Source organism: Phyllosticta citribraziliensis, assembly GCF_038025025.1.
Source record: "Phyllosticta citribraziliensis strain CPC 17464 chromosome Unknown J3D65scaffold_5, whole genome shotgun sequence".
Taxonomy (NCBI): domain Eukaryota; kingdom Fungi; phylum Ascomycota; class Dothideomycetes; order Botryosphaeriales; family Phyllostictaceae; genus Phyllosticta; species Phyllosticta citribraziliensis.
The window spans coordinates 1,343,152-1,368,110 of record NW_027117342.1 but is presented as its reverse complement, the minus strand read 5'-3'; the positions used below and the strand labels follow the sequence as shown (position 1 = coordinate 1,368,110).

The 24,959-nt window shown below is 58.0% G+C and overlaps 5 protein-coding genes across 5 annotated transcripts; 2 read left to right on the top strand and 3 right to left on the bottom strand.

The window, feature by feature from the left end:
* The first annotated feature begins 973 nt into the window (after nt 1-973).
* Nucleotides 974-4,902, top strand: J3D65DRAFT_331034 (uncharacterized protein). The gene is made up of 2 exons (XM_066795417.1): nt 974-1,338; nt 1,611-4,902. Exons 1-2 carry the CDS (start codon nt 1,142-1,144, stop codon nt 4,804-4,806), a joined length of 3,393 nt encoding a protein of 1,130 aa, XP_066656187.1. The 5' UTR covers nt 974-1,141; the 3' UTR covers nt 4,807-4,902.
* Nucleotides 4,903-9,101: 4,199 nt separating this feature from the next.
* J3D65DRAFT_543393 (uncharacterized protein) lies at nt 9,102-10,412 on the top strand (the record flags this gene model as incomplete). The annotated part of the gene is made up of 1 exon (XM_066796728.1): nt 9,102-10,412. A coding segment is annotated over one exon (1,311 nt), but the record flags the coding sequence as incomplete, so codon positions are not given.
* A 4,424-nt stretch (nt 10,413-14,836) lies between these two features.
* J3D65DRAFT_602513 (uncharacterized protein) lies at nt 14,837-17,506 on the bottom strand (the record flags this gene model as incomplete). Its single annotated transcript, XM_066798126.1, has 2 exons — nt 14,837-17,090; nt 17,151-17,506. The coding sequence occupies 2 exons, from the start codon at nt 17,504-17,506 to the stop codon at nt 14,837-14,839; spliced, it is 2,610 nt and encodes an 869-aa protein (XP_066656185.1).
* A 2,062-nt stretch (nt 17,507-19,568) lies between these two features.
* Nucleotides 19,569-20,881, bottom strand: J3D65DRAFT_602512 (uncharacterized protein; the record flags this gene model as incomplete). Its single annotated transcript, XM_066798125.1, has 3 exons — nt 19,569-19,714; nt 19,768-20,646; nt 20,722-20,881. 3 exons carry the CDS (start codon nt 20,879-20,881, stop codon nt 19,569-19,571), a joined length of 1,185 nt encoding a protein of 394 aa, XP_066656184.1.
* A 395-nt stretch (nt 20,882-21,276) lies between these two features.
* On the bottom strand, nt 21,277-24,436 carry J3D65DRAFT_657983 (kinase domain-containing protein). Its single transcript, XM_066802534.1, has 3 exons — nt 23,760-24,436; nt 22,299-23,709; nt 21,277-22,244 (listed from the first exon to the last, which is right to left on the bottom strand). Exons 1-3 carry the CDS (start codon nt 24,015-24,017, stop codon nt 21,505-21,507), a joined length of 2,409 nt encoding a protein of 802 aa, XP_066656183.1. The 5' UTR covers nt 24,018-24,436; the 3' UTR covers nt 21,277-21,504.
* Nucleotides 24,437-24,959: the final 523 nt, after the last annotated feature.

The window sequence follows — 24,959 nt, the reverse complement described above, 5'->3', positions numbered from 1 at the left end:
CACCAGAGGCGCTGGCCACGACTTGAGGCCAAATGGTTCCTGAAACGGACGCGCCGTGGAAATAGAGCGAGCTGGAAATGACGGGATAGATGGCGCAACGTGTGGCAGCTAGTGTCTTTGGATTGCGTGCTGGCTGGCGGGGTGGGCAAGATGAGAGAGACAAAGAGACAGGTCGCGTCGGTGGTCATGTTCGTCGTGAGAGGAGCAGTCAGGCGGGACTCGAGGCATGCCCAGGGGTCATCCTTTGGTGAAGTGAAGGCAGCGAACAACGACGAAGAGTGTGGCGGCGGGGTGGCGGTGGGGTGGGCGAGCGCGTGACGATGAAGTTGGCGCAATGAAGGAGAGACTGGCGGTCATGAAGACGGTCCAGGTCCAGGTCCAGGTCGTGAAGATGGAGACGACGGATGTGAAGAGCGGAATGAAGGTCGCGACCTGCGATAAGAGGGAGGGCAAAGTCGTGGCCGGCGACGGCGGCCCCTGTGGCTGCACGCCGCGCGAGTGCCGTGGGCGCGACGAAAGCGGACAAATGACCGGCCTGGACTTCTTTGCTGCAGCTGCCGCTGCCGCGGGGCATCTTGCAAGTCCAAGTCCAAGTCCAAGTCCATCCGATTGCCTATCAACTCGCTCCTCTCCCTGCCACCAGAGGTACCTCCTCTCAACAACATCTGCACCGCGCCCAACACTTTGCATCCATCGCCTATGCCCTCCGCATAGCCTTCAAACCTCCGCTGTCCGATTCCTCGACAGCCTCTCCCAATCGCCTGCGACCCACCCTCTTGCTGCCCCGCGACCTGACCTGACCTGACGTCCTGTCTCCCGCGCCCTACCCTACCCTACCCTACAGCACCCTATCGCGACAGCCATCACCACCGGACGCCTGAGAGACACTCGCTGTCCACCTGCCGCCACAGCCCGTCGGCACGCGCGGCAAGCGACACACGCTCACATCACGGGCCGAGTGACCTCTCCGGTCGAAGCGCTGTGACGTCCTCTCCGCCACGTCCACCCCGCCTCCAACCGGAGCCACAACCCCCTCCCCCTCGCCCACCCTGTGCCGACAGTCCCTCCTCTCTTCATCTCGGTACCTCGTCTGCTCGGCCCATCAGCTCTCTCCTCGTCTCCGTCCCTCCAAGCCCATTTCATGCCCTCATCGCCCGAGAACGCGGCTGCCCTGACGAACCCCCCTCCTATAAGCATTGGATACCTGTACCAGCATCAGCGGAACCGGTCAAGAGCTGTGGACAACAACTTGCAGGTGCGCGGGCGGAACATATCCAAGTATGAATTTGGGCGAAAGGATCGCTATGGGGAGAGAGTTACGCGAATATATCCCAGACAGTGAGTCGCCCTGCCGCCCAACGGCCACAAGCTCCATACCAGTCCTGTTTGCCTCTTCGGTCCCTTTGCCGTCTTCAAAATGCCACTTCTTTGCGTGTTGTTTGTGTTTGCCATGATCAAGCTGCTAGGTCAGGGGCCGTTGGCGCCTCCAAGGACCGGACAAGCGCGTGGCTGAACGTGGAAGATCGCCATTCCTAATCTTCACCCTCCCTTTCCGCAATCTTCACAGCCTCAAGCTCTTGCTCCGTACACGTCGCTTACACTGCTGCCAGAACAAAATCACCTCAGAACATTGCTCGCTACCCAGCGTCCCCCAATCCGGCCACGTCCCCCATCTTGCAAGCCTTTGGAACCACAACGTCAACTGCTGCTCACTATACCAGCGAGTGGACAAAGTCGCTTCCATTCTTCGCCGGCCAACCCCCTCATTCCAATGGGAGAAGCGTGAGCGGCTCCCCGGGTCAAAACTTTGCCATCTCCAACTCCCCACCCAGTCTTGGCGGTCGCCCCATGAGTCACCCAAACCACTACCCAAGCTTTGGCGGCAGGTTGCAGGGGTCGCCGCAGCAGTCCCCGCCGCGGGATCGACGCGCTTCCATGTTCTCCCACCACAATCAACAACCGCCGCTGCCCCACCAGCCGCAGACGCACTACTACGGTCTCCCGGACATCGATTTTGGATTGGACGCGCCACAGGGCGAGCTGGCGCCGGGGAGCAACGGCTACTTTTGTGGCTTCGACTCTTTGGATGCCGCTGGAGACAAGCCGTCTCTGCGTGTTGGACAGAATGCTCTCCTTGTTGGATACGAGGGAGGTCTAGACGTCTTTGATGTCGGAGCACAACACATGAACGTGTTGGGAAGGGTCGAGGGACTGAGAGGTTCAGTCATTGGCGCAAAGATTCTCCCTTGGGGTCGCGGCTCAGATCCGTGTGCTGAAGACCGGCCCTTGGTGGCTCTCATCGTTCACGGTCCAGTAGTGGATGGTATCAAGGATGCCCGTCACTCTAGCGGCTCTTCTTCTGGAGGTGGCACTGACGAGAATGACGGCTCGTCCAGTCCTCCAACCCGGCCTGCTTCGGTTGCTGGAGACACCTTGATTGCTGATGTGACGCACTACCAAACTACGGTAGAAGTGTGGTCTCTGAAAAAAGGCCAACACATCGCCACGCTATTTCGAGCGCCGCCCGTAGCCTGCTCGAGTTCTCTGCAAAGCCCAATGTTCCGCGCCCCTCCGCCTTCGGGAGACCTCCGCATCGACGCGAATGGAAAATTCGTCGTTGTGGCGTCTGGCTGCAGCGGAGAAGTCTTCTTGTTCACTCCGAAGAGGGACGAAGCCCAACCCGAAGCATTCAGATGCATTGGGAAGGTTTGGACTACCGTACAGATCCGCGACCACACGCCTGTATCAAGTACGTCGAGTTCGACCGAAATCAACAGCCTTGAAGTCGAGAGCCCGGCTCAATACGGATATCCGCTCTTTTCCTTGAGCGAGCGTTGGATCGCTGTCGTTCCTCCAGCGTCTTCGAATCTCTACTCGCTCAATGGCGCTCCTTTGCTGTCGCCAACGTATCCAAAGCCCCCCGGGATTACCACTCACGCTCCGCCTCCTCCGCCGTCTCCAAACTGCCAGGTGGACGCTCCCGAAGACGGCTTCTTCAAGAATGCTTCCCGCGAGTTAACCCAGCAGGCCATGAAAGGCGTGCAGTGGGCGGCAAACACTGGAATGCAGGCCTGGAAAAACTATTGGACCAAGCCAACCCCGGACCAGGCACCCAATGACATTCTTCAGACCGATAGCCAAGGTCAACCGTACTTTCCTCCCACGCATGGTCACAATCAAAACTCCGTCCAGGCTTCGAACGAGCCGTCTGTGGTGTCAATCTTTGACTTGCAGAAGTTGGCAGATGCGGAGACGTCGCGAAACAGGTCTGCGCTGCAGCCTCTCACCACCTTTGCCGCTCCTCTTGGGTGTAGCTTTCTTTCATTCTCACCCAGTGGCCTGATGCTCATGACGTTTAGCAAAAAGGGCGACAATCAGTTTGTTTGGGATCTCAACTGCATGCACCACACTAGCTCCCGCAGTACTCGAGGAAACCGATCCGCTCAGTCTCATGTCCGGCAGGTGGCCAAGTTTACGCGCATGACTGTCGCCAACATCATCGACGTTGCGTGGTCAGCACCGAGCGCCAGGCGGCTTGCGATTCTTACGGACAAGGGAACAGTTCACATGTATCCCATGCCCGCATCAGCCTTCCAGTGGCCGCCTCCGAGGAGAGCTCGCAAGCCAGAGCCGCCCAAGGCAGCCGAGACTGTTTCTGAAAACGTCAGCGCAAAGGGAGCTGGCATCATTGGATCGGCGGCGCAAAATATCACGGGCAAAGCCAAGCCTTTCTTCACCTCTGTGCGCAACCGCAGCGCTAGCGGGGGCACTGGCTTCAGCCTGGGTGGCTTCGCCATGACACCTGCGGCCGGCGCAAAGGGTGGCAAGGCCGTTGCTGCCGGTATTGGCAAGTCGATTGGAGGCGCCGCAAGCAATCTCAAGCACGCAGGGGACAACAAGCTCCAATTGCCATCTCTCGCCAACGGTGTCAGCTCGAGCTCGGTCCGGTGGCTCTACAGCCACAAGCACAGAGACCCGCGCATCGCGCTCGTCGCCGGAGGTCTCTTGTCCATTTACAAGGCCAGATTCGAGGAAGTACGCAGCAAGAACGGAAGACCGCAGACTCGCATCACCAAGCACAAGATGGTAGAGTACAGTCTGCCTACCATTCGAGACACGGGCATCGCGCCGTCGGTAATGGCATACATCAATTCCAGGCCAGGCGAAGAGTCTGCGCCGTTTCCGGGCACCGAAAGGACTCAAGAATCGTACTGGGTACCGCGCGCACCCCTCGTCCGTCGCGAGCAAAGCCGGAAGCTGGTCGTCCACCCATTGGCCACGGCCGAAATCGAAACCAACACGCCCTACCAACCCTTTCACACGGACCGCCGCATCGACCTCTTTGTCAACAACGTCGCAGCGAACGACGACCCGGCCGAAGATGGCGAGGGCGTGCCCATTGAGCCGCCCAGCTTCACGGCTGCGGCCGAGCTGCACCACTACGACGACGCCAGCCCGTGGGTCTTTGGCGCCGACATCCCCGCGCTCAAGGTGTCGCTGCCGTCGTCGCACGCGTCCGACGTGGACGACGCGCTCGGCGACGACCTGCTCGCGCTCGAGCTGGGCGGCGAAGGAAGGCCCGGCGGCGCGGCGGGTTTGGGCATGGGCATGGTCAGCGACTTTGCGCTGCGCGAGGGCGAGGAGGAAGTCGAGCAGGTGGTCGTGACGACGCGGCGGCGCCGGCTCAGGCGGAACAACCTGGTCGAGGACGGAGCAATTGCCGGAGACGCGGCGTCGCCGAATGTCGAGGAGGGCTTCTTTGAGGACGACTGCGAGGTTTGGGATTTTGCGGGCGATCGCGTGTAAATGATTGCATATGGGCTGGAATTGGTGGCTAACTCTTCTGTTTTTGTATCGCGGCGAAGAAGGTGGTGGATGATGCTTTTGGTGATGTGATGCGTGCGCTCCGGCGGAAGCGAAGGTAGCAGCACATAATGGGAAGGACGATGAGTTTGGGAACGAATGAATGAATGAGTGGATGGACGGACGGACGGACGGATGGGGGTTATAGATAGAGTAAGCAAGCAGGTGGGAGGGAGGAGAAGTTTTGTCAAGGGGGTGGTGGGGTCATCTCTCTCTTTAGCTCTTCTCTTCTCTGGCTCTCTTTCTGTTGCTATCTCGAGATCTCATCATCGTCATCAATCATCAATCGTCAGGATCTTGATTCAATCCACTACGGCTTGCTTGCTTGACAGGGGGTCATTTGAGTTGGACGTGGCACTCATCACTCCCACCGTCCACACCTGCCTGTCCACGCGACCGAATGATAAGACACAGGCCACGGCGGCGACCTAGATGCAAAGGCATCATCTTCCGCCTGCCGTCCCTTCACGCGAGGACCGAACAGCAATGGATCTAGAGCCGTCGTGCCCTTTTCTTTCAACCTCCCCAACGCTCTGTTCATTGTCTTGACTCGTTGTGTTGTGGACGCGCTTCATCGATCTACTCCTCCTTCGCTCAGGGACACTCACTGCTGGTGCCGAGCAGCAGCATACCATTGAATGCGCTTTGTCAAGCCAAGGCAGCACCAATTCTAAAGGCTGGTCTGAGGCATTTGAACCGACAGGCACTTGGACCATTGCAGCAAGAAGGCGGCCAGGAAGAAAAGCGACGTCCGGTCGCCGCGTCGTCCGTCCATTTGTCTCCACCCCCCTCTTTACTGCGCGGCGTAGACAGCCGTCATCAGAGGCGCACGAGCACAGCAGCAGACAAATGATTCCTCAAGAGATACGATGGAGTTGGCAGTGTCGAGACTAGGAGCAAGCCGCTGCTGCGCACACGCTCGTCTTACTTTACCGTCTGTGGGGCTCGGAGTACTACAGTGTCTCTTCCATGGGTCGACGAGCCTACGCGACTGTGCCAATGCATGGAGCGACGGTCTGAAGGCCCGGGGCGAACGCTGGAGACGGCGGTTGTATAGGCAGAGTCCAAGAGGGCCTCACTTGGACTATGGGTCCGTCATCAATTCTCCTCACGAAGCGACATGGCGGCTCCTGTTCTCATCTCCAAAGAAGCCCGCACGCCCTGACGTTGCGTCGAACGGCAAGGCCAAGCGACGATTCGGCGCGCGACGACGAAACGGGCTTCGCAGACGAATCGCCGTCGACAGGTCACGACACGACAAGCGCGCCGTTCAGCACGTTCATCTCGGATCTCGCACGGTCCGACGTTACCCCTCGAAGCCAAAGGAACGAAAGCTAGGCGCTTCTCCACGTCGTGCGCCGAAACAGGAAGGTGAGCGAGGATAGCGGACGGTGGGAAAGTACAGCTGTACACGCTGGCCGTGCGTGGCGCGTCGTGGCTTGCCTAGGTACAGAGATTTGCCTTGCCGAGTGGTACCTTGGTTGGCTGGATGGGATTGGACGGAAGGAAGGAAGGACATGTCCCTTTCCGTCGGTCGACTATACGAATTGCGAATGGCGAATTGCGAATGTCGGGAGCCGAGGATGAGCATCCATGGCGGCGAGTGAGGGGAAGGAAGGGAAGGGTTGAGGGGTACGTGGACTTGGTTGATGAGCAAAAAACGGAAGAGGGGGTGGGGGTGTGGCGGAAGGGGTGACCCCGCCTGTTGTATCTGGCGAGATGAAGACTTGCGGAGAGGGAACGAAAAAAAGAGACGCGCGTGTTTGAGGTGCGGGGAGGCAGACGACGAAACGCAGACGAGTGGGCGGCGCATCCATCGTCGCGTGGAGATCAATCAGGTACCGACCTTGCGTAGACGTAGACGGTAGTGGGCTGCCTCGCCCTGGCTACCTGGCTACCTGGCTGCGGATCTCGGATGGCGGGTGATGAGATGGCGGGAGCAGGGGGACGATTTGCGGCGCCAGGCGGGCGGCGGGCGCGTTGCGGGTACCTATGTCTGTCGACGATGCCATGTACCCTGGTGTTGAGTACGGGGAGATGGAGAGAAAAGAAATTGTGAAATTGGGCGCGGACGCAGCGGGAGTTGACGTGTTCTTCGGGGGGAGGGGGCGTTGTGTTGCAGCAGACGCCAGAGAGCAGTTGGAGATGACGCGCGTGGTAGTAGCAGGAGGCGGGAGACCATCAGTCATCCGGATGTGTGCGTTGGGGTGGCACAATGGTGGTTTTGGGAGGATGGTGAGGTGCTTGGTGCGAGGAGATGGCCGGTACGGAGTAGTTGGTTTGGTGTTGAGAGATGTCGGCGCCATTGCAGCGAGGGGTGGGTCGGTTGGAGAATGGCTGGAAGAGCGGTGCTTATGCGACTATGGCGGCGGCGTCAGACTAGGACGGGCCTAGGGCTGCAGGCATAGGAAAATTCGTCTGGAATTGGGTGTCGTGATGACATACAGACAACAGACAAGATAAACGTCAGGTGGTGACTGGGAATGCAGTCATGTCGTGGCCGGCTGTGGCAGCGCCTCGTGCGCCCCATCCGTCAGGGAGTGGTGGTTGGTGGCATGATGGTGATGGAGAAATACAGAGCGAATGCTGGCGGAGATCCCGCAGTAAGCGACAAGGCTAGTAATCAAGCCAGAGGCGTGCGAGCAGCGGCCAAAGACCAAGCAGAGGTCGGGACGGACGGCAGTGGCGACGAGTTGGACGAGAGCGGTCAATTCTCGCAGGGCACGGCATCTGGATCCGTTGTGACGGATTGCGAGAGTCGAGGGCGGGAAGTGGAGCAGCACGCGGCAATGAAGGCGTCATGTGAAGGACCAACGGTAGACGGGAGGGACAGGATGACCCTGGACCCCTGGGCGAATTAAGCGTATCGAAGGGTCCCGCAACGACGGGGGACGACCTGGGACGGACGGAAGGCTCAGAATTTTGGCAGGACGTCGTCTTGGTGCGCGAAAGTCGAGGTTGATGGGCGGTGGGACAAGAGGATGATGGCTGACAGTCTGACGGCAGGCAGTGATGGAATTTTCTCTTTGACGTCGAGAAAAGGCCGAGGCAGTCGGCTTTGTCGCGTCGACCAAGAGCAACAACAGCCAGAGGTCGATGAGGTTAAAATCAAGGCACGTGGATAACCTGGCAGAGGGTGCAATGGAATGGTTGTGATTGGGCGGGGGGGGGGCATTAAAGTTTTTGTCGGGCAGAGGCGACGGGTTGGGTGAGTTGGCGGCGACGAAGGGAAATTGGTCGGTATAGCGAGTTTTGAAGCGAAAGCGGGGAACCAGAGCAGCGAGACGTCACTTTGGCCCCACGAGAAAAGACATTCGACCGTCATGCCAGCCCACCAGACTGCAGTGAAGGGCTCGTGCAGCCATCCATCCATGGCATGGCAGCTGCAGCGCGAAAAGCGATCCATGCCGTCTGGTGCGTGTGGAGACACAGCGTCAAGGTCTTGTCGCTCTTAGGGCTGCGCGACGTGTGCGGAGAAACAAGCTCTGGAGGGATGCCGCTGCTCGGCTCTCCACTGCTGCTGTCCTGTCCTCTGTCCTCTGTTCTTCTCAGCTCCCATCGTGGCCAGGCCTCTCTCTCTCTGCCAGTGTCGCGCAACGGTGAGCGGCGTGTCTGGCGTAGTGCATCGGCCATGGATCTATTGTTATGGGCCACAACGGCGTCAGCCCAGGAACAATCAATCCATCCTCCATCCATGGCTGGCGTGACCGACTCGAGCCCTTCCCCCCTCCCGGTCCACCTGCAGGGTCACCTGCACCTGCGACTGCACTGCACCGCACACCCACCGAACACTCCACCATGGCTATAACTGTACAAGCTGCCCAGTCCACCGTGTATATTACCCATACAACCAACCTCTTTGTCCCCGCCGAGCCTCATACCCTTCCCCTACCCTTCGACTCCCACGACTCTCGACTCTGCTCCCAACACTAACCCAGCCAAACCTAACCACTCCGCCCCTGCGCCACACGTCGACCACGCTCTCGCCACTCTTCCTCCCACCAACTCTGGTCGCCATGTGTGCCACTGCTGAGTAGTCCAAGAGGCCGCCTTGTGCCACAAACGCCCCGGTCCCTATCCGACAAGTCTCATATCCCGATAAAAAGACCACCATGGCGCTCGCTGCGTTGGTCGCTCTTCTCCTTCGCCATCACCGCCATCCTCCCACCATGTCTCCCAATCCCGCCAACCAGCCCCAGGACCCTCAGGACGACCCCAGGGCTGCCCACACCAGCTGCTACGGCTACCACAACACCTTCCACACCCACTCGCTCCCCCAGGACCCGAATCAGACTCCTCCCACTTATGCCTCTTCGCTCCAAAATCCCGAGTCAAGCCGACCTTCAGATCATCTGCCGCCTTACTCGTGCGCCATCGAGTTCCAGGGTCCTCTGGCCTTCAAAAAGGAAGTAACAAACATTTTCGAGCTTCCCTGCTCAAAGCAAGCCAATTGGATCGACGTCTACGTCGTGCTCCGCGGCACCATGCTCAGCATCTACCGCCTCAAGCACCAATTCTTTGGCAAACGCTCCCACAAGCCCTCCCCCGGCCGTCTCCTCAAGAACTACTCCCTCCAACACGCCGAAATCGGCTTGGCTCTGGATTTCAAAAAGACTGACCTCACTCCCCGTTCGCCATTGGCTAAGCTGATACCTCCTGCTGCGCGCCAATCCCTCTACGAAACCGACCCCCATCTCTTTTGGCCCATCAGGGAGCACGTCATCCGCCTGAGGCTGGAAACCGAGCAATTCCTTCTCTGCAGTCGCGACCAGGGAGACATGCTTGACTGGGTGGAGCAAATTTGCACTGCCGTCGACATTTCCCAGCCGCTCGACGTCCGCAGCGAGCCCCGCTACCGCAGCATACCCAGGCGTGGACGCCGTCAGCGACAACTCGACGGCTCCAACGGCGGCACCACCACCACCACCACCACCACCACCAGGCCCCGCAGCGAAAACATTGACGTTTCTGCCCGACGCTTGCTCGCCGAGCAGGAGCGCATCATTCGCACAATGTATCCCAACCTGGCCTTGGAGGCCGTCGAGGAAGAGCGCGCCGCCATTCCCCCGGCCCGCGAAGCAGCCAGCGAAGAAATGGACCCTTCGGATCTTTTGCTCCCATCAGCTCCTCAAGTCACCCTGGCAAGGAGCGAAACGGAAATCACGGCTAGTTCGGAGCAGCCCACATTTGCCGACGGCGTGACAGACGTGACGTCCGTGACTGGCACCTCCCGGCCATCGTTCGAAGAGCTACGACCCGACGTCAGCGCAAAGCTCGCAACGCCCGACCCTTCCCCGTCCTCCCTTCTTCGATACCGCAAGCGCTGCGCCCCCGTTCTCATGTGCAACTCTCCGAGAGCCAGCGACGTCGTCTTTCACGGGGGCCGCCGCTTGCGCATCAATGCCAAACGCCAGACCGTCTCGTACTATTCCGAACTTCCCCCGCACTACTCTGCTCACCACTTTACTCCGGACCAGCGCGAAGCCTGCCTTCGCCAGCTCACCAGGCGCCGCACTGTGCGCCGCGAAGCGAGCGGCGAGAGCGTTCGGCCATTTTCCGTGCACGTCGAAAGCGACGGCAATTACTCTGCATACCTCACGCCCATCACCAGCAACAGCACGGCTCGAAACACGATTACGGAGACCGAACTCTTTGGTGCTCGCAGTGGCGACGCCCCGACTGAGCCGCTAAGCCCGGCCAGGACACGCCCGGCTCCTGCCGCCGCTGCTGGACCGCCCCAGCTGAAGAAGATTGAGAGCGAGGGCGAGCGGGAGCACCAACAGAAACAAAGCAACCGGAGGAGCCGCTTATTCTTTGGCCGCGCCAAGGCACCGCTGACGGGCGTGGCCGAGGCGTTTGGCGGCTTGGTTATTTGAGATCCAGGCTTGCATCGTGTGTGCAGCTCGATTGCTTAGACTCTCCCTGCTAGAGCCTGGGGTACCAAAGCTGCGCTCCCACACGCTCGCCGTTTTTCCAATTCCAGTCATCCCGTCACCCGCATCGGCATTTCAGGATTTAGCAACAGTTACGCATCACCTCACGGCATGAATCCACGTCAACACCACCGGGGGGCCAATCGGCCACAAACTGCAGAGACAAAACAAGCAGCCGTGAAACATGGACGCCGAGGCTGAGCTTATCTCAGATCCACCAACAAGGCTCACCCGCAGCCGCAAGATGTACTTTGTTTTGCCATGGATCGTCGCCCCCAGGAGTGCAAACACAATCATTCAGCACATGAACGCATTGTACTTTTCAGAATACCGCAACGGCTGATGAATGGAAGGCTGCATCGCACAACAAAATCATGGCAGCAGGAGAGGCGGAGGAGAGGTTACATTCCAGCAATGGGCTCACTCGTTGCCCGTCGCTGACTGGACTTCTCGACGCTCACCCGCCTGCCTGCCCGGCGTTAGGAAGATACCCCAACGAGGAGGACTCGACATTAGTCGCCAGTGCCTCTTTTCTTTTTTTTTTTTTTCTTCTTCTTTTTTTTTTTTTTTTTTTGCAGCGTTTACAGTCCGTCGTTTGGAGCATGAGTCTTGTCGAATTCCCTTTGTACCTCGATCCATGTACATTCATCATGCCTGGAGCGTTTGAGTAATGGCCTAATCGAGACGAAATCACGGACGGACGGCATAGTTATAGATGGGACGACGACGACCAGAAATGAAAGACGCACACGAGTTTCCTTGCTCCTCACACTTCTTCCCTCCAACTTCTGTTCCTCTCTGCTGAATCGTGGCTAGGGCTGTTCTAACCGGGTAGAGACAAACGCGGGGAGCGAGCTGGGCCCACACTTGGTCGCTCGGCCGCGCTCAAAGAGGCAGGCAGTCACTGGCTCCCTCAGCTCTCCCGCTAACATCACAGACAGAAAAGCCCAACCAACGGCATCCTCCGTCGAGATCATCAACCCGTCGACCGTCATCCCCCCTCATCTGTTCCTTGGCTCGCCCGTCGTTCGTTTTCGTTGCTGGTCCAGGTTCGTGTCCCGGTCTGTCAGGCGTAGCGCGCACTCGACGCGTCAAACGACGACGACGCCGACGACGACGACGACGACGACGACTAAGACAGACGCGAAAGGTTGTTTCTCATTTTTCGTTTCCTCATCCGAAAAAGCAGCGCCCATTCCAAACGCAAACTTCCTGCCTCCAATCACCATGTACGCCATGTATGTAATCAGCCCCCACAGCAGTAACCCTCTCATCAAGCGAACCAACCACCACGGGACCCCACCACCGCGCAGCGCCCCGCCCTGCTCTGGCGCAGTGCCGCATCTAGACTCCCCTGCAAACAAGCCGGCAAGCGAGCGAACAGGAGAGCAGGAGAGCAAAAAAGCAACAAGAGCGATCCACCACCGTCTCCTGTCCCCCCTGCTGACTGACGGTCCTGCCTGTATTTCCCATGTGCGTACCCATCGCGAGGTTTTCCGGCCACGCAACCCGCCACTGCGCAGACCTGTCTCGAGCTGCCGCTGCTGTCGTGCCCTCGTCACCTTTTCGCAGCACGCTCATCAGTTTCCGAGGCGTGTCGTATCGCATGGCATGGCATGGCATGGCAATGCGGCGTATCAGTGGGCGGGCGGGCAGGTGGGTGGGTGTGGGCGTCGTGTGAGCGTGAGCGCTGGTCTCGCGGCTGTCTCCAGTGCCTGTCTTTCCACCGTCTGGCTGTCCTGCTGAGCAACCACCGACCGGCACGCAACCAACCCACCCACCTTCGACCTCACACCTCACAGTGCGCGGCCGGCCAGTCGACAGGTAGGCAAGGTACATGTAGGCAGGCGGGCGTGTGCGCACACGCATGGGATGTCGAGACATGACACCACTCCCTCGATCCCACCCACCACCATATGGACTCGCTCGCCTCCTTCAAACATGGCATGAATTGCATTCCATGCCGTGTGCTGCTGCTGCACCACCAAGGCAATACGGAAAATGGGGATCGGCTTCTCGGCTGCATCGTCTTCACGTGGGCGTGGCGTGAGCACACTTCCTGCACCAAGTACGAGCGCATTCACTTTATGCTGCGCTGCAGCATTCATTACTACCTTCATTATTATATTTTCGTTTCCGTTTTCGCAAACACACCCCTCTCTGGGATGGACTGGGCACCCGAGGCAGGCTGGGCGCGTCCGTTGGCGTGGGCAACAACCGACCGACACCGACGACTGGACCCGAGCGTGCGTGCGTCCCTCTTTGTGCGACGTTACCTACTTTACCTGCCTGCGTTTTCATCTGGAAGGCCAAAGCTCCGAAGCCGAGAGCAATCCTGGCGGGCGTCGCAGAACCTAGGTAGGAAGGCCAGATGATGGACTATGCGCGATGCTCTCGCTCGGTCATTTTTGGGACCTGGATGGTCGTGGTCCGCGGAGACGATGAGCGACTGGCAGAGCGCGGTCGACGATGTCGATGGTAGATTTGCTTGCGACGGTGGGTTGCGAGAGGAGAACCTGGTCGCATCGCCGAGTAGGAGTCGCTGGTGCCGGGCGCAAAGGAGGAGAGCAAGCAGGTAGGCAGGCGCGCCGTCGAGTTGCACAAACACCTTTCTCCGCTTTCTTACCCTTCTCACACGTCACGATCTACAAGAGCATGGAAAGTCGAGGTTTCTCGCGTCTCGAGACGGATTTCAACAAAAAAAGAAGTGTAGGAAGAACACACGGAGCACTTGATGAAACAATCGAAACACCGCCCATCAAACCATCTGTCCATGTTGCCGCCTCAGAATCCACTCTCTCTGCCATCCAAGCATCGCGTGGGTGCGTACCTATGCCACGGACCTGTAGCAATTCTGGTCCGCTAGCTGCACCAAGGACCAGACATCCAGCCCGCCCGACTCGACTCGACACCACCAACCGCCCATCCGTCCAGCCAGCCAGCCAGCCAGCCAGCGCCCCAAACAAGCAGACTGTCACTGCACACATAGGTACAGTACCTAGCCAGCCACCGCCCATGCATTCTCCTGGTGCACCGGTAGAAACATTATCCACATGGCTCTCTGGCTGGCTGGCTGGCTGGCTGCACTAGGTACTCCTAGTCTGGGAATGAATGGGCTACTCGCCACTCCTACGTCTCAATACTGGCGGGACTGGATCTGGATCTGGACTGGCCGGGATGCATTGTCGGCTGCACGACCTGGATACAATAGGAGGTAGGTGATGCAGTTTACCTGCCCCTAGGAGTCTGGAGTAGGTACACCCAGCTGCTCTGCCTGGCTGACAGCACTGACTACTCTCCTTTTTTGAGATTCCAGAGTTGTCTGGTTCAGACCGGGGCAGGACAGGGCAGCGAAGACAGGCGGCGCTTGACGGCCATTCGGGAGAAAGTACATGTAAGTAGGAAGCGTGAAGATTTACGTCAAAGAGGGAAAATAAAACAGAGATCGGCATTTCTCCCTACTCTGATCGTCTGCTGCGCACGACAAGTGACAACCCAAGTTCTCCACACAATTCATGGCATGCGTCGGCGAGGACCCAGATCTGGATCCAGACCAAGATGTCTCGACTCACATCCCACAACTCACAGCTCTCGCACCTGCCTAGACAGGCTTGTCATATGCTGTATGTATCTGTCGAAGGCGCGGCCTATTTCTTAAGTCGGAAATTACTCAACGGGCACTTCGACGACAGCCCGCGTACCATAATAACCACGAAGAGGTAGATTTGTAAAGCAGAAGACTGATGAAGATTTCTCGTCCCAAGGAAACCAGACAAGACTCCACACAAATGCAAGAATGAACGGCACAGCGACGGCATCTCAGTCACAAAGTCCAAAGCGCAGACACAAACAGAAACAGTATCATGACCAAGCCCGGCGAACGAATTCATCCTTCCACCTTCTCCCATCTCCCCTTTCCGTCCTCAATCTAGCCAACCATGTCAATCCAATCAATTTCGCTTCGACGAATCAACCAACCCTTCCCCCCCCGGTCCATTCTACAGTAGTAAAAGAACACCCCACAAAGACAAGAAAACACACTACTCCATTGAAATCCAACTGCCCGTCGAACAGCGATCCGCCCGTTCCCTACGCCCATCTCTCTTCCTTCTTCGCTCCGGCATTTCCATTTCCACTTTTTCGACATCCGTCGAGCGCGTCGCCGCATCGCCATCCCAAACACCACGACCAGTACCAACACCACAAAATGCAGGCCCATCTGAACCGCCCTCGCCCTCTTCTTTCCCTGGTTCCCTTGCTTGTCCCTCGCTGCCCGCGACAAACTCGTTGTCCGCAGACCCAGCGCCAGTCTCCCACCATGGTTTCGCCTGGCGCTTCGGCGAGCGGATGGGCTGATCCAAGCTGAGACGAGGAGGAGAGGGTTGTGACGGCGTTGTCGCATCCGCCTTCTCGCCTACATTCTCCTTCTCCGTCTCGGCTGGTGGCGCTGGCTCAGCAGGTGCATTCTCGCCCTCCTGAACAGGAGACTTGGGAGCAGGGGTAAGAGGAGAACCAGGCGACAGACTCGACGTACGACTCGGCACATGCATGTCGATGTCGACATCACGATTCGCAGCCACAGCCATCGGCAGTGGAGCAAAAGTATCAGCATGAACAGCAGGACGCACGACATCAACGCGGCGGAGAAGCGACGAGGGGAACGAAGTCACCTCGACGGCGATGGCCGCAGCAACAGTGCCGGGCGAGCTGCCGCACGGCGAAGCCAGTGCAGCGCCAGGACAAATATCGTCGACATCGGCGTTGCTGCCATCTCCGTCCTCGTCATTTGCTCCGACAACACTGCTCTTGCCAGGGTATTCGCAGGGCGCAGAGGAAACAGAGACCCCTAAGTTTTCATGGCCACCGCCACAACCACCCACGAAAGTAAGGGGACCAAAAGATGAAATTTGAGAAGCATTCGTGGCGTTTATAGGTCCCAGACTCGGTGCTGACGGACTCGAAATGGCGGAGTGGCTGCGCGATGTCCGTGGCGCTGGAAGTGGCTCTGACGGTGCGAACGAATCCAGATCCAGACGCGGTCCGTGGCCACCTCCCCTCATCAACGCGGTCATGTATGTGACATCTTTGGCGTTGGTGGCGTCTGGCGCTGCCCGAGTTGCAGCGGCAGTGGCAGGCGTGGTGTTGACGCCCACGACAATGTTTGAGCCTGCGCCACTAGGAGGAGGATTGTTTGAGCTATCCAAGCATGTTTCAACGGTACCATCACCGCTTCTACAAATGCTCTCCAGAAGCCCAGAACAACGGTCGACGCGCCTGGTGGCTACGGTGCCTGGCTTGTCCACTTTCGTCGCAGCAGTCAGACGAGGCGGAATTGCCACGGCGGTCCTGGTGTCGTTGGTGATTTGCTGGAACGGCTGGTTTTCCTGCTGCTGTGCTGAAGAAGCAGAGGATTGGTCGGATTCTGAGTAATTGGAAATGTCGTCTGCTTCTTTGGATGACGAGCGAGATGGCGCTGCCGAGCAGAGTGTTGTCGAGCTGCTCCATGAGATTGCTGACGACGAGGCGATCCGAGATGTCGTTTGGACGGCACTTTCGAGCTCACCATCTCTTTTGGTTTCCAGTTTAGTGTCAAGTGTGAGCTGCGGCCTGACTGACGATGTGTTTCCATGCGCAGAGCTCTGACCCTCTTGTCTTGAAATATCAGGAAGACTGGCGTGTCTAGCAATCTGGGTTGACTTCGAAGGCCCATTGATAAAATTTTGCTGGTGTACATGTTGTACTCGTGGTCTTTGCTCATGAGTGCGATGTGCATCTTTAGTATCAATTTGGCCAGTGATCTTGGAAACATCCAATTCAGGAGGAGCAGCAGTCATGACGTGACTATACCGTGCATGTTGTTGATGCTCAGTCTGTTCGTCTGTGTTCTCACGGTTTCCATCGCCTTGTGGGATACCAGTGTTAGGGTCCTGCGTAGATTCATCCACCTGGGTCTTTCCGGGTGCCGAGACAGCGTCTTCAGATGACTTGAATCTATGAGAGTCTCCTGTCATGCCGCGATTCCCCGAAGCAACTCCTCGATGGCTTCTGACTTTACGTCTCCGATCCACCTCACTCTGTCCGGCACGTTGGCAAGGGCTCACAGAATGCTCCACGCTCGTCCGATCACCCAAAAGTCTCGGGGTCTCTTGGCTAGGAATTTTTCCGTTCGAAGGCCAACCGCCGCTGTCGCTGCGATTGGGAGGAGTCTTTGCTAGGAGGGACGAGTATGGGGTACCGAGCGGTTTAATCTTCTTTCGATCGAAGAGCCGTCGGATAAAGTCTTTGGATCTTGCCCTGTCAAATCATCAATCTCATGGCCATGACTGAAGAGCGAGACAATAGGAGCGGGCTAACACTGGCGAGCGCGGCGAGCCACCGCCTCCACGAAAGCGTGGAATACTTCTTTGGCGAGGCTCGCGATCTCTTCGCGCAGTCATCTGTTCTGACATCCTTGCCCGGCGTTCAGATGCAGCGCTTTGGCTTACTGGCCTCTGGTTGTCAGGTGAAGTAGCAGAAGCAGAAGTATCAGCCTCGCCATTACCGCGCGTAGACTCCATCGACGTGTTCACCGACTCCTTGATGGCGTGATAATGCTTGCTGTCCGTGTTGCTCTCGCCGGAGACCTCGCCACTGTCCACTGTCGGAGGTAGAGGGTCGTCCTGGGGATTATTCTGTGCATTCTCGTCTGAAGGCGCAGAATTCTGTTGCATAATGAATAAATGATAGTCAGAGACTCGACCTAATGGAGTGTGCTTAAGCGTCAAGACTGTGTTTGAGACCTATGTCAAGTCGGGGAGAGCAGCCAGGACCAGAAGGCCGTAGCAGTGACTGGTGCAAGAGCCGGCATTGCTCTTTCCTATGTTTGCGGTTCTATCGTGCATCATGGTGCTTGTTCTCTAGGTCAGTTACCAGCCTGCTGTGGCAGTAACGACATGCTAGAAGGCGCGAGGCTGCTCCTTGAATGCATTCGGCTCTGTCGAATTGTAGAGCGCAAGACTGCCTTCTTGCAGATCTTGCAAAAGTGAACATTGTGCCCAATGTCAAAGGGCTAGAATATTGACTGCGCAGATCGAAAGTCTGTGTTGTTTGAGCAAAACAACGATAGAAATGGCAACGGGATACGATTGCACTGCACGGTCACAGCTCTTTCTCGAAACCAACCCGAAGAAAACACCTAATACCAGCGATGAGCATAGCGCAAAACGGAATGTTCTGCGGACTATGCATCTCTCTCTTGCCATCTTCTTCGTCTCTCACTCACCCGTTACACCATGAATGATGCCCATTCGTGTGCCTCTTTATCCAATCATATACGAATGTAAAGGATACAGCCCTGATGTCTCAGCAGCGGGAACAAGCGAGCTGAGCGAGAGCTGAAACACAAGTGTGCTGAAACGCAGGGCGTACACGTACGCTGCCCACCTTGGCGGGACGGGACGAACGGGACGGGAGCGTGCAGGGAGTCGTAGGGCAGGGTAGGGCGATCATCGGGAAGGACAGCTGGGGTTCAGGGGGGATGTGCGAGGAGACGGGAGAGGAGAAAGTACGGGCATGGGAGGGGGGCAAAGAGGGGGACGGTGAAGATAAGGGGAAGGTCTGAGGTCAGGGGAGATAGGGAGATGCTGTTTGAGAGGTTTCTGACCCTCCCGTCCGCTCGCATTGCGTCTGATCTGTCCGGTGACACCGTGCCAGAACGACTGACTCCAAAACCATCAAGTCGATACGCCTGGGTGCTCTCTCCACGTCTTCTGCTTAACGACTTACCTCGCTTTTCATCTCGCCCATCCCAAGCCATGCTTTTCAACCCCCACTCAACCCCAAACCCCAGACAACAACGCGTCATCCACGCCGACCACGGCCCGCTCTCACGGGGCCCCGCCAGTTCCCGCCGCGCCTTGTGCAGCATCTTGGCCACGGCGCACTTCCTCCCCACGTCGCCTCCGCGCCAATCGCTCGACCCCGCTCCGCCAATCAATCAAGTCATCAACCACGCAATCAACATGCTGTCCGCCCGCGAAGCTTCACTCCCCAAACAAAAGATCGACACGCGTGCATGGCCAAGATGCGCCGCCATCCTACCAAGCAAGCCCTCGCGCCCAGCTCAGTCTGGCCTGTGCATCGACCACGCATATCGTCTTCGAAAGCGGACGTACGGGGATGACGATTGCTGTTGCGATAGAGGCGTGCTCGATTGCGATTGAAATGGCGGGGAACCATGATGGTTACGGGTGTAGCATCGGGCGTGATTGGACGGGAGGGAAGATAGACTCAACTCTGTCCGCGACACGGAGCTGCTTATCGGAGAGCGGGCGGAGGCTCTAGATCCGCTCTAGGCTGGAATGGCCGAATGTCTGTGTGTGGTGAGGTCTGGTGGTGCGGTTGCTGCGGTTGAACAGAATAGGCTGGACGAGATCAAGTGTCCGCTTAGTTTGCGAACACGAGAGAAGTAACGGAAGAGATAGGCACAAGCAGGTGTGCGATAAGCCAAGCCGTCGTGCTTGTCGGCATTCCGATTGGGAGAAGACCATTGATAAGCTTGTAGTGCAATATGCCACATCTTGAGTGGTCCTCATGAGGGAGCAATAGTCGGTCAGTTGAATAGAGCAGCTACCGAGATTGACCGAAATCTATTCGCACGATATGATGCTTGTCCCAGCATCACCGCCTCAGTCTTTTGCGATTCTATTCGCCTGGAAGCCGCCGTACGTCTTTGTCGTGGCGCAATTCCACAGGCCATAGGTTTGGAATGATGCGATGGATCGAAAGTGACGTTCAAGGCGTTTTCGTGAGAGAGCTCTTTCTCCTGCGCCCACCAAAGGCGCCTGAAGTCTCAATAACAGACTGCAAGGCTTTGTGCGCGCGCTTCTCGCCGCGTTCAAAGTTGCCGTTGAAATAGGCGGGCAGAATGCGGTGCGAATCTGTAGACACCAATTTAGCAAAACCCCTCAGTTTCGAGTTTGGGGCAACGTACTCGCATGGTCTTCCGCAAACTCGACGCTCTCTCCTCCCCTCCGCACAGTTTCTCGTACAGCCTCTTCGAGCAAAGCCAGTCCTACTCCTTTGCCTCTGTACTTGAGCAACACTGTCCAAGCTTTTACCACGCCCTTGCCTTTACGCCTCCTTTGCGCGCGATTGCCCTGCATATTCGGCCCCGCCCAACCCAACACCAGCACCCCGATAATGCGCTCGCCAAACCTCGTCACAAGGATGGAATCCGCGTCGTCCAAGAAGCTCCAGTTGATCTGCTCCGCCAGTGAAATGTAACGGCCAGTGATAAGCCGCACCGCAATGAGCAGCGCCATGGTGGCGCCCGCTCCCGTTGTCAGCATGTACGGCCAGTCTCCGGCGGTCCGCCATACAAAGTGCGACACCACAGCCATCAGGCCCACGTAGGCCGCCAGTGTTGTTGGGTGCGACATTAGCGCCCATGACGCCGCCTGCCGCTGCTGCGCTACACTGTCCGCAATCAACTTCAGGGCGGCGATCTTGTCGTCCTCTGTCGTTGCAGCTTCTGTCACCAGCTCTGGTACGCCCGCCAGATGATCATCGGGCCCGTGGGCGGCAGTAGACGGGCGTGCTACTGCTGAAGACCTGGGCGGTGAAGGAGGCTGTGCTCGTGCTGCAATTGGTTTGGACGCGTGGGCGGGCGATAGCGAGTCTGGTGGGACTGATTCGTTGGTGTCGTCTGGAGCCATTGTGACGGCGGAGGACAGCGGCGACGGCGGCAGAAGATGGGAGCCGTGAAGATCGTGACTGCTTCCCCTGAGAGGCGAAGGAGTCGACATGGGCGAAGGAAAAGGCGACTCGGAGTCGGGCAGAGTCAAGTTGGCAGAGAGAGAAGTGAGAAATGCTGCGGCGGCGCATCAGCACGGCGTCTTCTTAGGATAGCCAAGAGGTCAGAGTTTTCAATTGCTCCACTACTCACCGGCAGCGGTCTTGGAGCCCGGAATGGAGGAAATCCTCCTGTGCTCGCCAAAGGACAGCGGTTGCGAGGCCGGGTGGGGCGCCTGGGAGTGGTCGGGGTGGTTGAGGGCGTGGATGGAATTTTTCAGCGTGTTGATGGGCACCACATGGCGAGCGACCATGATGGCGGCTATTTGAAGGCAGGGAGGAAATTGCGTCGGTTGAGGAGCTGGGGGCGGGAGCTTCGCAGGTCGCAGCAGTCAGGACCAGACGTGGGAAGGGCTGGCGTTTTGAGGCCGCAAAACGTGCCGCGATAATTGGCCGCCGATAAAGCGTTTTGGCAGCCATGGATCGCGTGACCGAGGCCATGGCCGGCAGCGACTCGATTGCCTCTGCGGCGCGCGCGCTTGGGCTGAGGCCAACGACGAGCGACGCGGGATGTTGCGAGGTCGAATGGAACTGATGAGAATCCATCGACGACCAACCCGTGACGTCGTGTCTCGTACGCGGCTGAAGTACATGTCGGGTGCAGTGTAATTTCCGCCTCCCTTTGGCTCCCGTCCGTCAGACACGACATGCACTACATCTCTCCATTATAAACTTCTACATTTCTAACTAAACGCGTGCGCGCTGCAAAAGCTCTATCCCAACCGCTGCGCTACGGTGCCAGCCAATGCAATACGATACGACCATGGAATCCCTTGACGTGTCCCAGCGCCGCCCTCCATGAAACGAAACGAAACGAAACGAAGCGAAAACGCCCGCCAAAGCATCTATGTACAGCTATACACCACCCACTCCACTCCTACTTCTTACTCGGCGGCGCCGCCGCCGCCGCCGTCTGCGCGTTTCCTGGCTCCAGCGTGTGCGAGTGGTTGTCGGCGCTGACCACCCGCCCACCTTCGAGCTGCTGGCACACGGGCGTGTTCTTGACCCACTTGTCCTCGAGAATCTCTTCCAGCGTTGCACGTCTCTTGGGATCAATTTCCAGCATCCTTCCAATAATGTGCCTGCTCTCCCTAGGAAGCAGTCGCAGGAGTCGCCACGGACCTTTAATCGTCTGCTGCACCTGCGGGGCTGTTGTCGTGTCTGCTGCTCCTGAAGCCTTGGCAGATGCCAAGGCATGACCCGACGTAGCCGGACGGTCGCGCCCATTTGCGTGACTTGCATCTCCGTCCTTGCCTTGCTCCTGAGGTTGGCTGCCGTCCTTGGCGTCGACATGGCTCGTGTGCCGGCTCACAGGCTCGCTCTCGATTCCCCTCTTGTTTGCGTGTCCGTTGCCGTGCTCCTTGAGGTCAACAACGCTCTTGGAACTGCTTTGGACGTCGGACTTTCGCGATGTGTGCTGCGGCCAATCGTTGGTGTTCGGCGGAGATGCAAAGAGCTTGAACGAGTTGTCCGACGTTCGTGGTGCCTTCCAGGGGAACCGTCGGAGTGTCATGCAGCAAAAGATGATGGCAATCGACCAAATGTCAGTAGGTTGCGGATCGTACTTTTGCAAGTCGTACACCTCTGGAGCGAGATAGGGATCCGAGCCGACAATGCCTGCACGAGCCTTTGTTAATCAACCGACGCAAACCAGAAGCCAAGTTCACTTACCACTTGCTAGGACAATGTCGTTTTCAAAGGGATACCGGAAAACTGCGGCACTGCCAAAGTCGATAATCTTCATGATCCCATGCTCGTTAACAACCACATTATCCAGCTTGAGGTCTCGATGGGCCAATCCCATGCTGTGCAAGTATGTAACACCATTGAGAATCTGCAGCGTGCAGCACGCCACCTCTTCCCTGCTCATTTTGCCCGTCATGACAATGGCAAAGAGATCGTACGGCGCGTACTCCATGACCACAAACCAGGCGTCCTTTTCGCGCACCAGGTCCATGGTCTCGATGATGTTCCCGTGATGCAGCGTTGAGCCGATGCAGAATTCTCCCGTAAGCTTCTTTGTATACTCTTTTTCGGTCTCGTACGAGTGGCGCGCCCGGAATTGCTTCACCGCAAACACGACGCCGTCGGTGCTTCTCTTGATGATTCGAACTGATCCACCAGCACCGGAGCCTAGCACCTTGCCGAATTTTCCATATTTGGCTTCCAGGCCGTGATCATCGGCAAAAGGTATGGCGACTGAGCCAGGTCTCGAAGGGGGCGTTCGCATGCCGGACCTCTTCTTGTCGCCAGCCGGCGAAGAAGGTCTGCTTTTGTCCTTGTGTTTATGTCCAATCTTGAAGAAGCGCTTCAACTCGGACATGGAGCCATGTTTCCGTTCCAGCTCGTCCGCCGCCTCTTTGCGGCCGTCTCCATGGTCGCTCTTCTTGCCGTGGTGGTGATGGTGGGCTCCGAAAAAGGTATGCCGCTTTTCATCCGAGGGCTTTGGTTCTGCGCCGTTACCGCGAGATCGGGGCAGTGGAGAGGTGGTGGACCGGTTGCGTGGATCTCTTGAACTAAAGATGAAGCGAGGGTCGAGCGAGAGCCTGTCGGCCTTTTGGGGAGGGCGCTTGCTGCGGGCGTATGGGTCGTCGATTTCTCCGCGAGGCGAGTGCATCTGCTTGATGAAGGGTTGGGGCGAGGCGGGAGCGGCAGGTTCGCCCGGAGTGCTGGTTCCAGAGGCCGAGGGGCTTACATCCTTTGAGCTGGGCAACGAGTCGCCTGTCGGACCGAGAGTAAATCTGGGCGGCTCTCGGGGCTGGCTGGTGATCCCTGTGGTATCTGACGTCGATTTTGCCTTTTTGTGTTCCGTGGCAGGGACGGCTATTTGTAGGGGTTTCCTTTTGTCCTCCTCGGTGGTGGATAAAGAGGTGGGCGGCGTGTCATGGGGCGGGGACAACTCCGGGGTCACGACGGACGAGTCTTGAGAATGACGGTTGGAAGCAGACGACTTGTCTCGCGACTGCGTGGCCGCAGGGGTCAAGGGAGGCGAGTGCATGGCAGAGGCTGGCGGAGAGGGTCTGGGGGATGCCACGGCCGAGTATGTCATGGGAGTTCTCGACCCTGACGAGGGCGAGGGCGCCTGCAAGTATGGGTCAGCATGTGATTCGATACCGGAGTTGGGAAGCGTACTCGTGAGGCTGGAAGCGAGACAGGCTCATAGGAAAAGTGCTCCAGGGTCTTTGGCTGCAGGTTGGTGTTTTGCAGCGAGCGCGAGAGAGAGGATAGGTCTTGTTGTGAGTGGGAGCCAAGATGTTGACTCGGCTTTCCTTGTTCGCTCGTCAGCGTCTCCACCTGGCGCAAGGCGTCCTCTGGCTCGATTTCCTCATTGTGCGAGGCAAAGCGCACGCCCTGGTGGACAGCATCGTCGCCCTTTTCTAATTTGGACATGTTGAGCGGAAGCCCAAGCGCCAAATTCAATTAAAGACAATGCCGCACGGTCACAGGGAACGGCAGGTTAAGCGAAGGATTCCAGGGAAAAGAAAGCTTTGGGGAGGGGGGTCGGAGGCACGCCAGGGACAATGGGCGTGGGACAGCGTGGGACGAGTTGATGAATCGTGGGGATGGAGTCGAGATGGAGGCACAAGCGCGGGACCTGAGCAGTGCCGAGGGTCGGAGCGAGGCAGGTTCCTGGGATGCCGGGATCAAAGACACGAGAGCGCAGATGGTCAGGTCGGATGGAAAAGAGGCAGAAGGAATGAGAGAGAGACGACGACTAGAGGTCTGGTCCAGTCAGAGCAACGGGTAAGCGGTCGGGCGCGTCATAGGTTAGGTGCGGTGCGGTGCGGTGCGGTGCGGTGCGGTGCGGTAGGGCGGACCTATGCCGGGAGGCGGAAGAAGATGCCGTCAAGATGCAGAGCAGAGCAGAGCAGAGCGAGCAGAGCGGAACGGCCGAGGCCAGCCGGTGACGAGGACGAGTCCAGTCGAGAGCGTCGGAGCCAGCGTGCCTGATGTCCAGCGGCGATCGGGCGGAGTGATGTGTTGTGGGTTGTGGGTTCCGCTGAGGTCACAGCAGAGTTGAGTTGATGTGGGTGGAGGGCGAGGTGGGGGGGGGGGGGGGGGGGCGCAGGAAACAGGCAGGCAAGAGTCAGAAACTGCACGACTGACAGCCCAAATGACAGCCGAACCGAACCCACGCACCTGGTCCTTGTTCCCTTAGCTTCACCTACCGCATCATCCACACCTCACCACACCACACCTCAAACCCGCTACCGCTACCGCCCACGCTACTCTCTCTGCCTCTCCAAACATCCTCACCTCACTCCACCACCGCCAAACAGCTCCCGCCCACTCGCCCACGCGCCCATCATCTGATCTCTGATCCATCTCCCT

Bases quoted from the DNA above. Each gene is read 5' to 3' on its own strand.
- J3D65DRAFT_331034 (XM_066795417.1), top strand. From the start codon at position 1,142: ATGCCCTCATCGCCCGAGAACGCGGCTGCCCTGACGAACCCCCCTCCT. The intron at 1,339-1,610 runs GTGAGTCGCCCT...CACTGCTGCCAG, and splicing joins ACGCGAATATATCCCAGACA to AACAAAATCACCTCAGAACA.
- J3D65DRAFT_657983 (XM_066802534.1), bottom strand. From the start codon at position 24,017: ATGTCCAAATTAGAAAAGGGCGACGATGCTGTCCACCAGGGCGTGCGC. The intron at 23,710-23,759 runs GTACGCTTCCCA...CCATACTTGCAG, and splicing joins TCTCGCTTCCAGCCTCACGA to GCGCCCTCGCCCTCGTCAGG. The intron at 22,245-22,298 runs GTAAGTGAACTT...AGGCTCGTGCAG, and splicing joins CGACATTGTCCTAGCAAGTG to GCATTGTCGGCTCGGATCCC.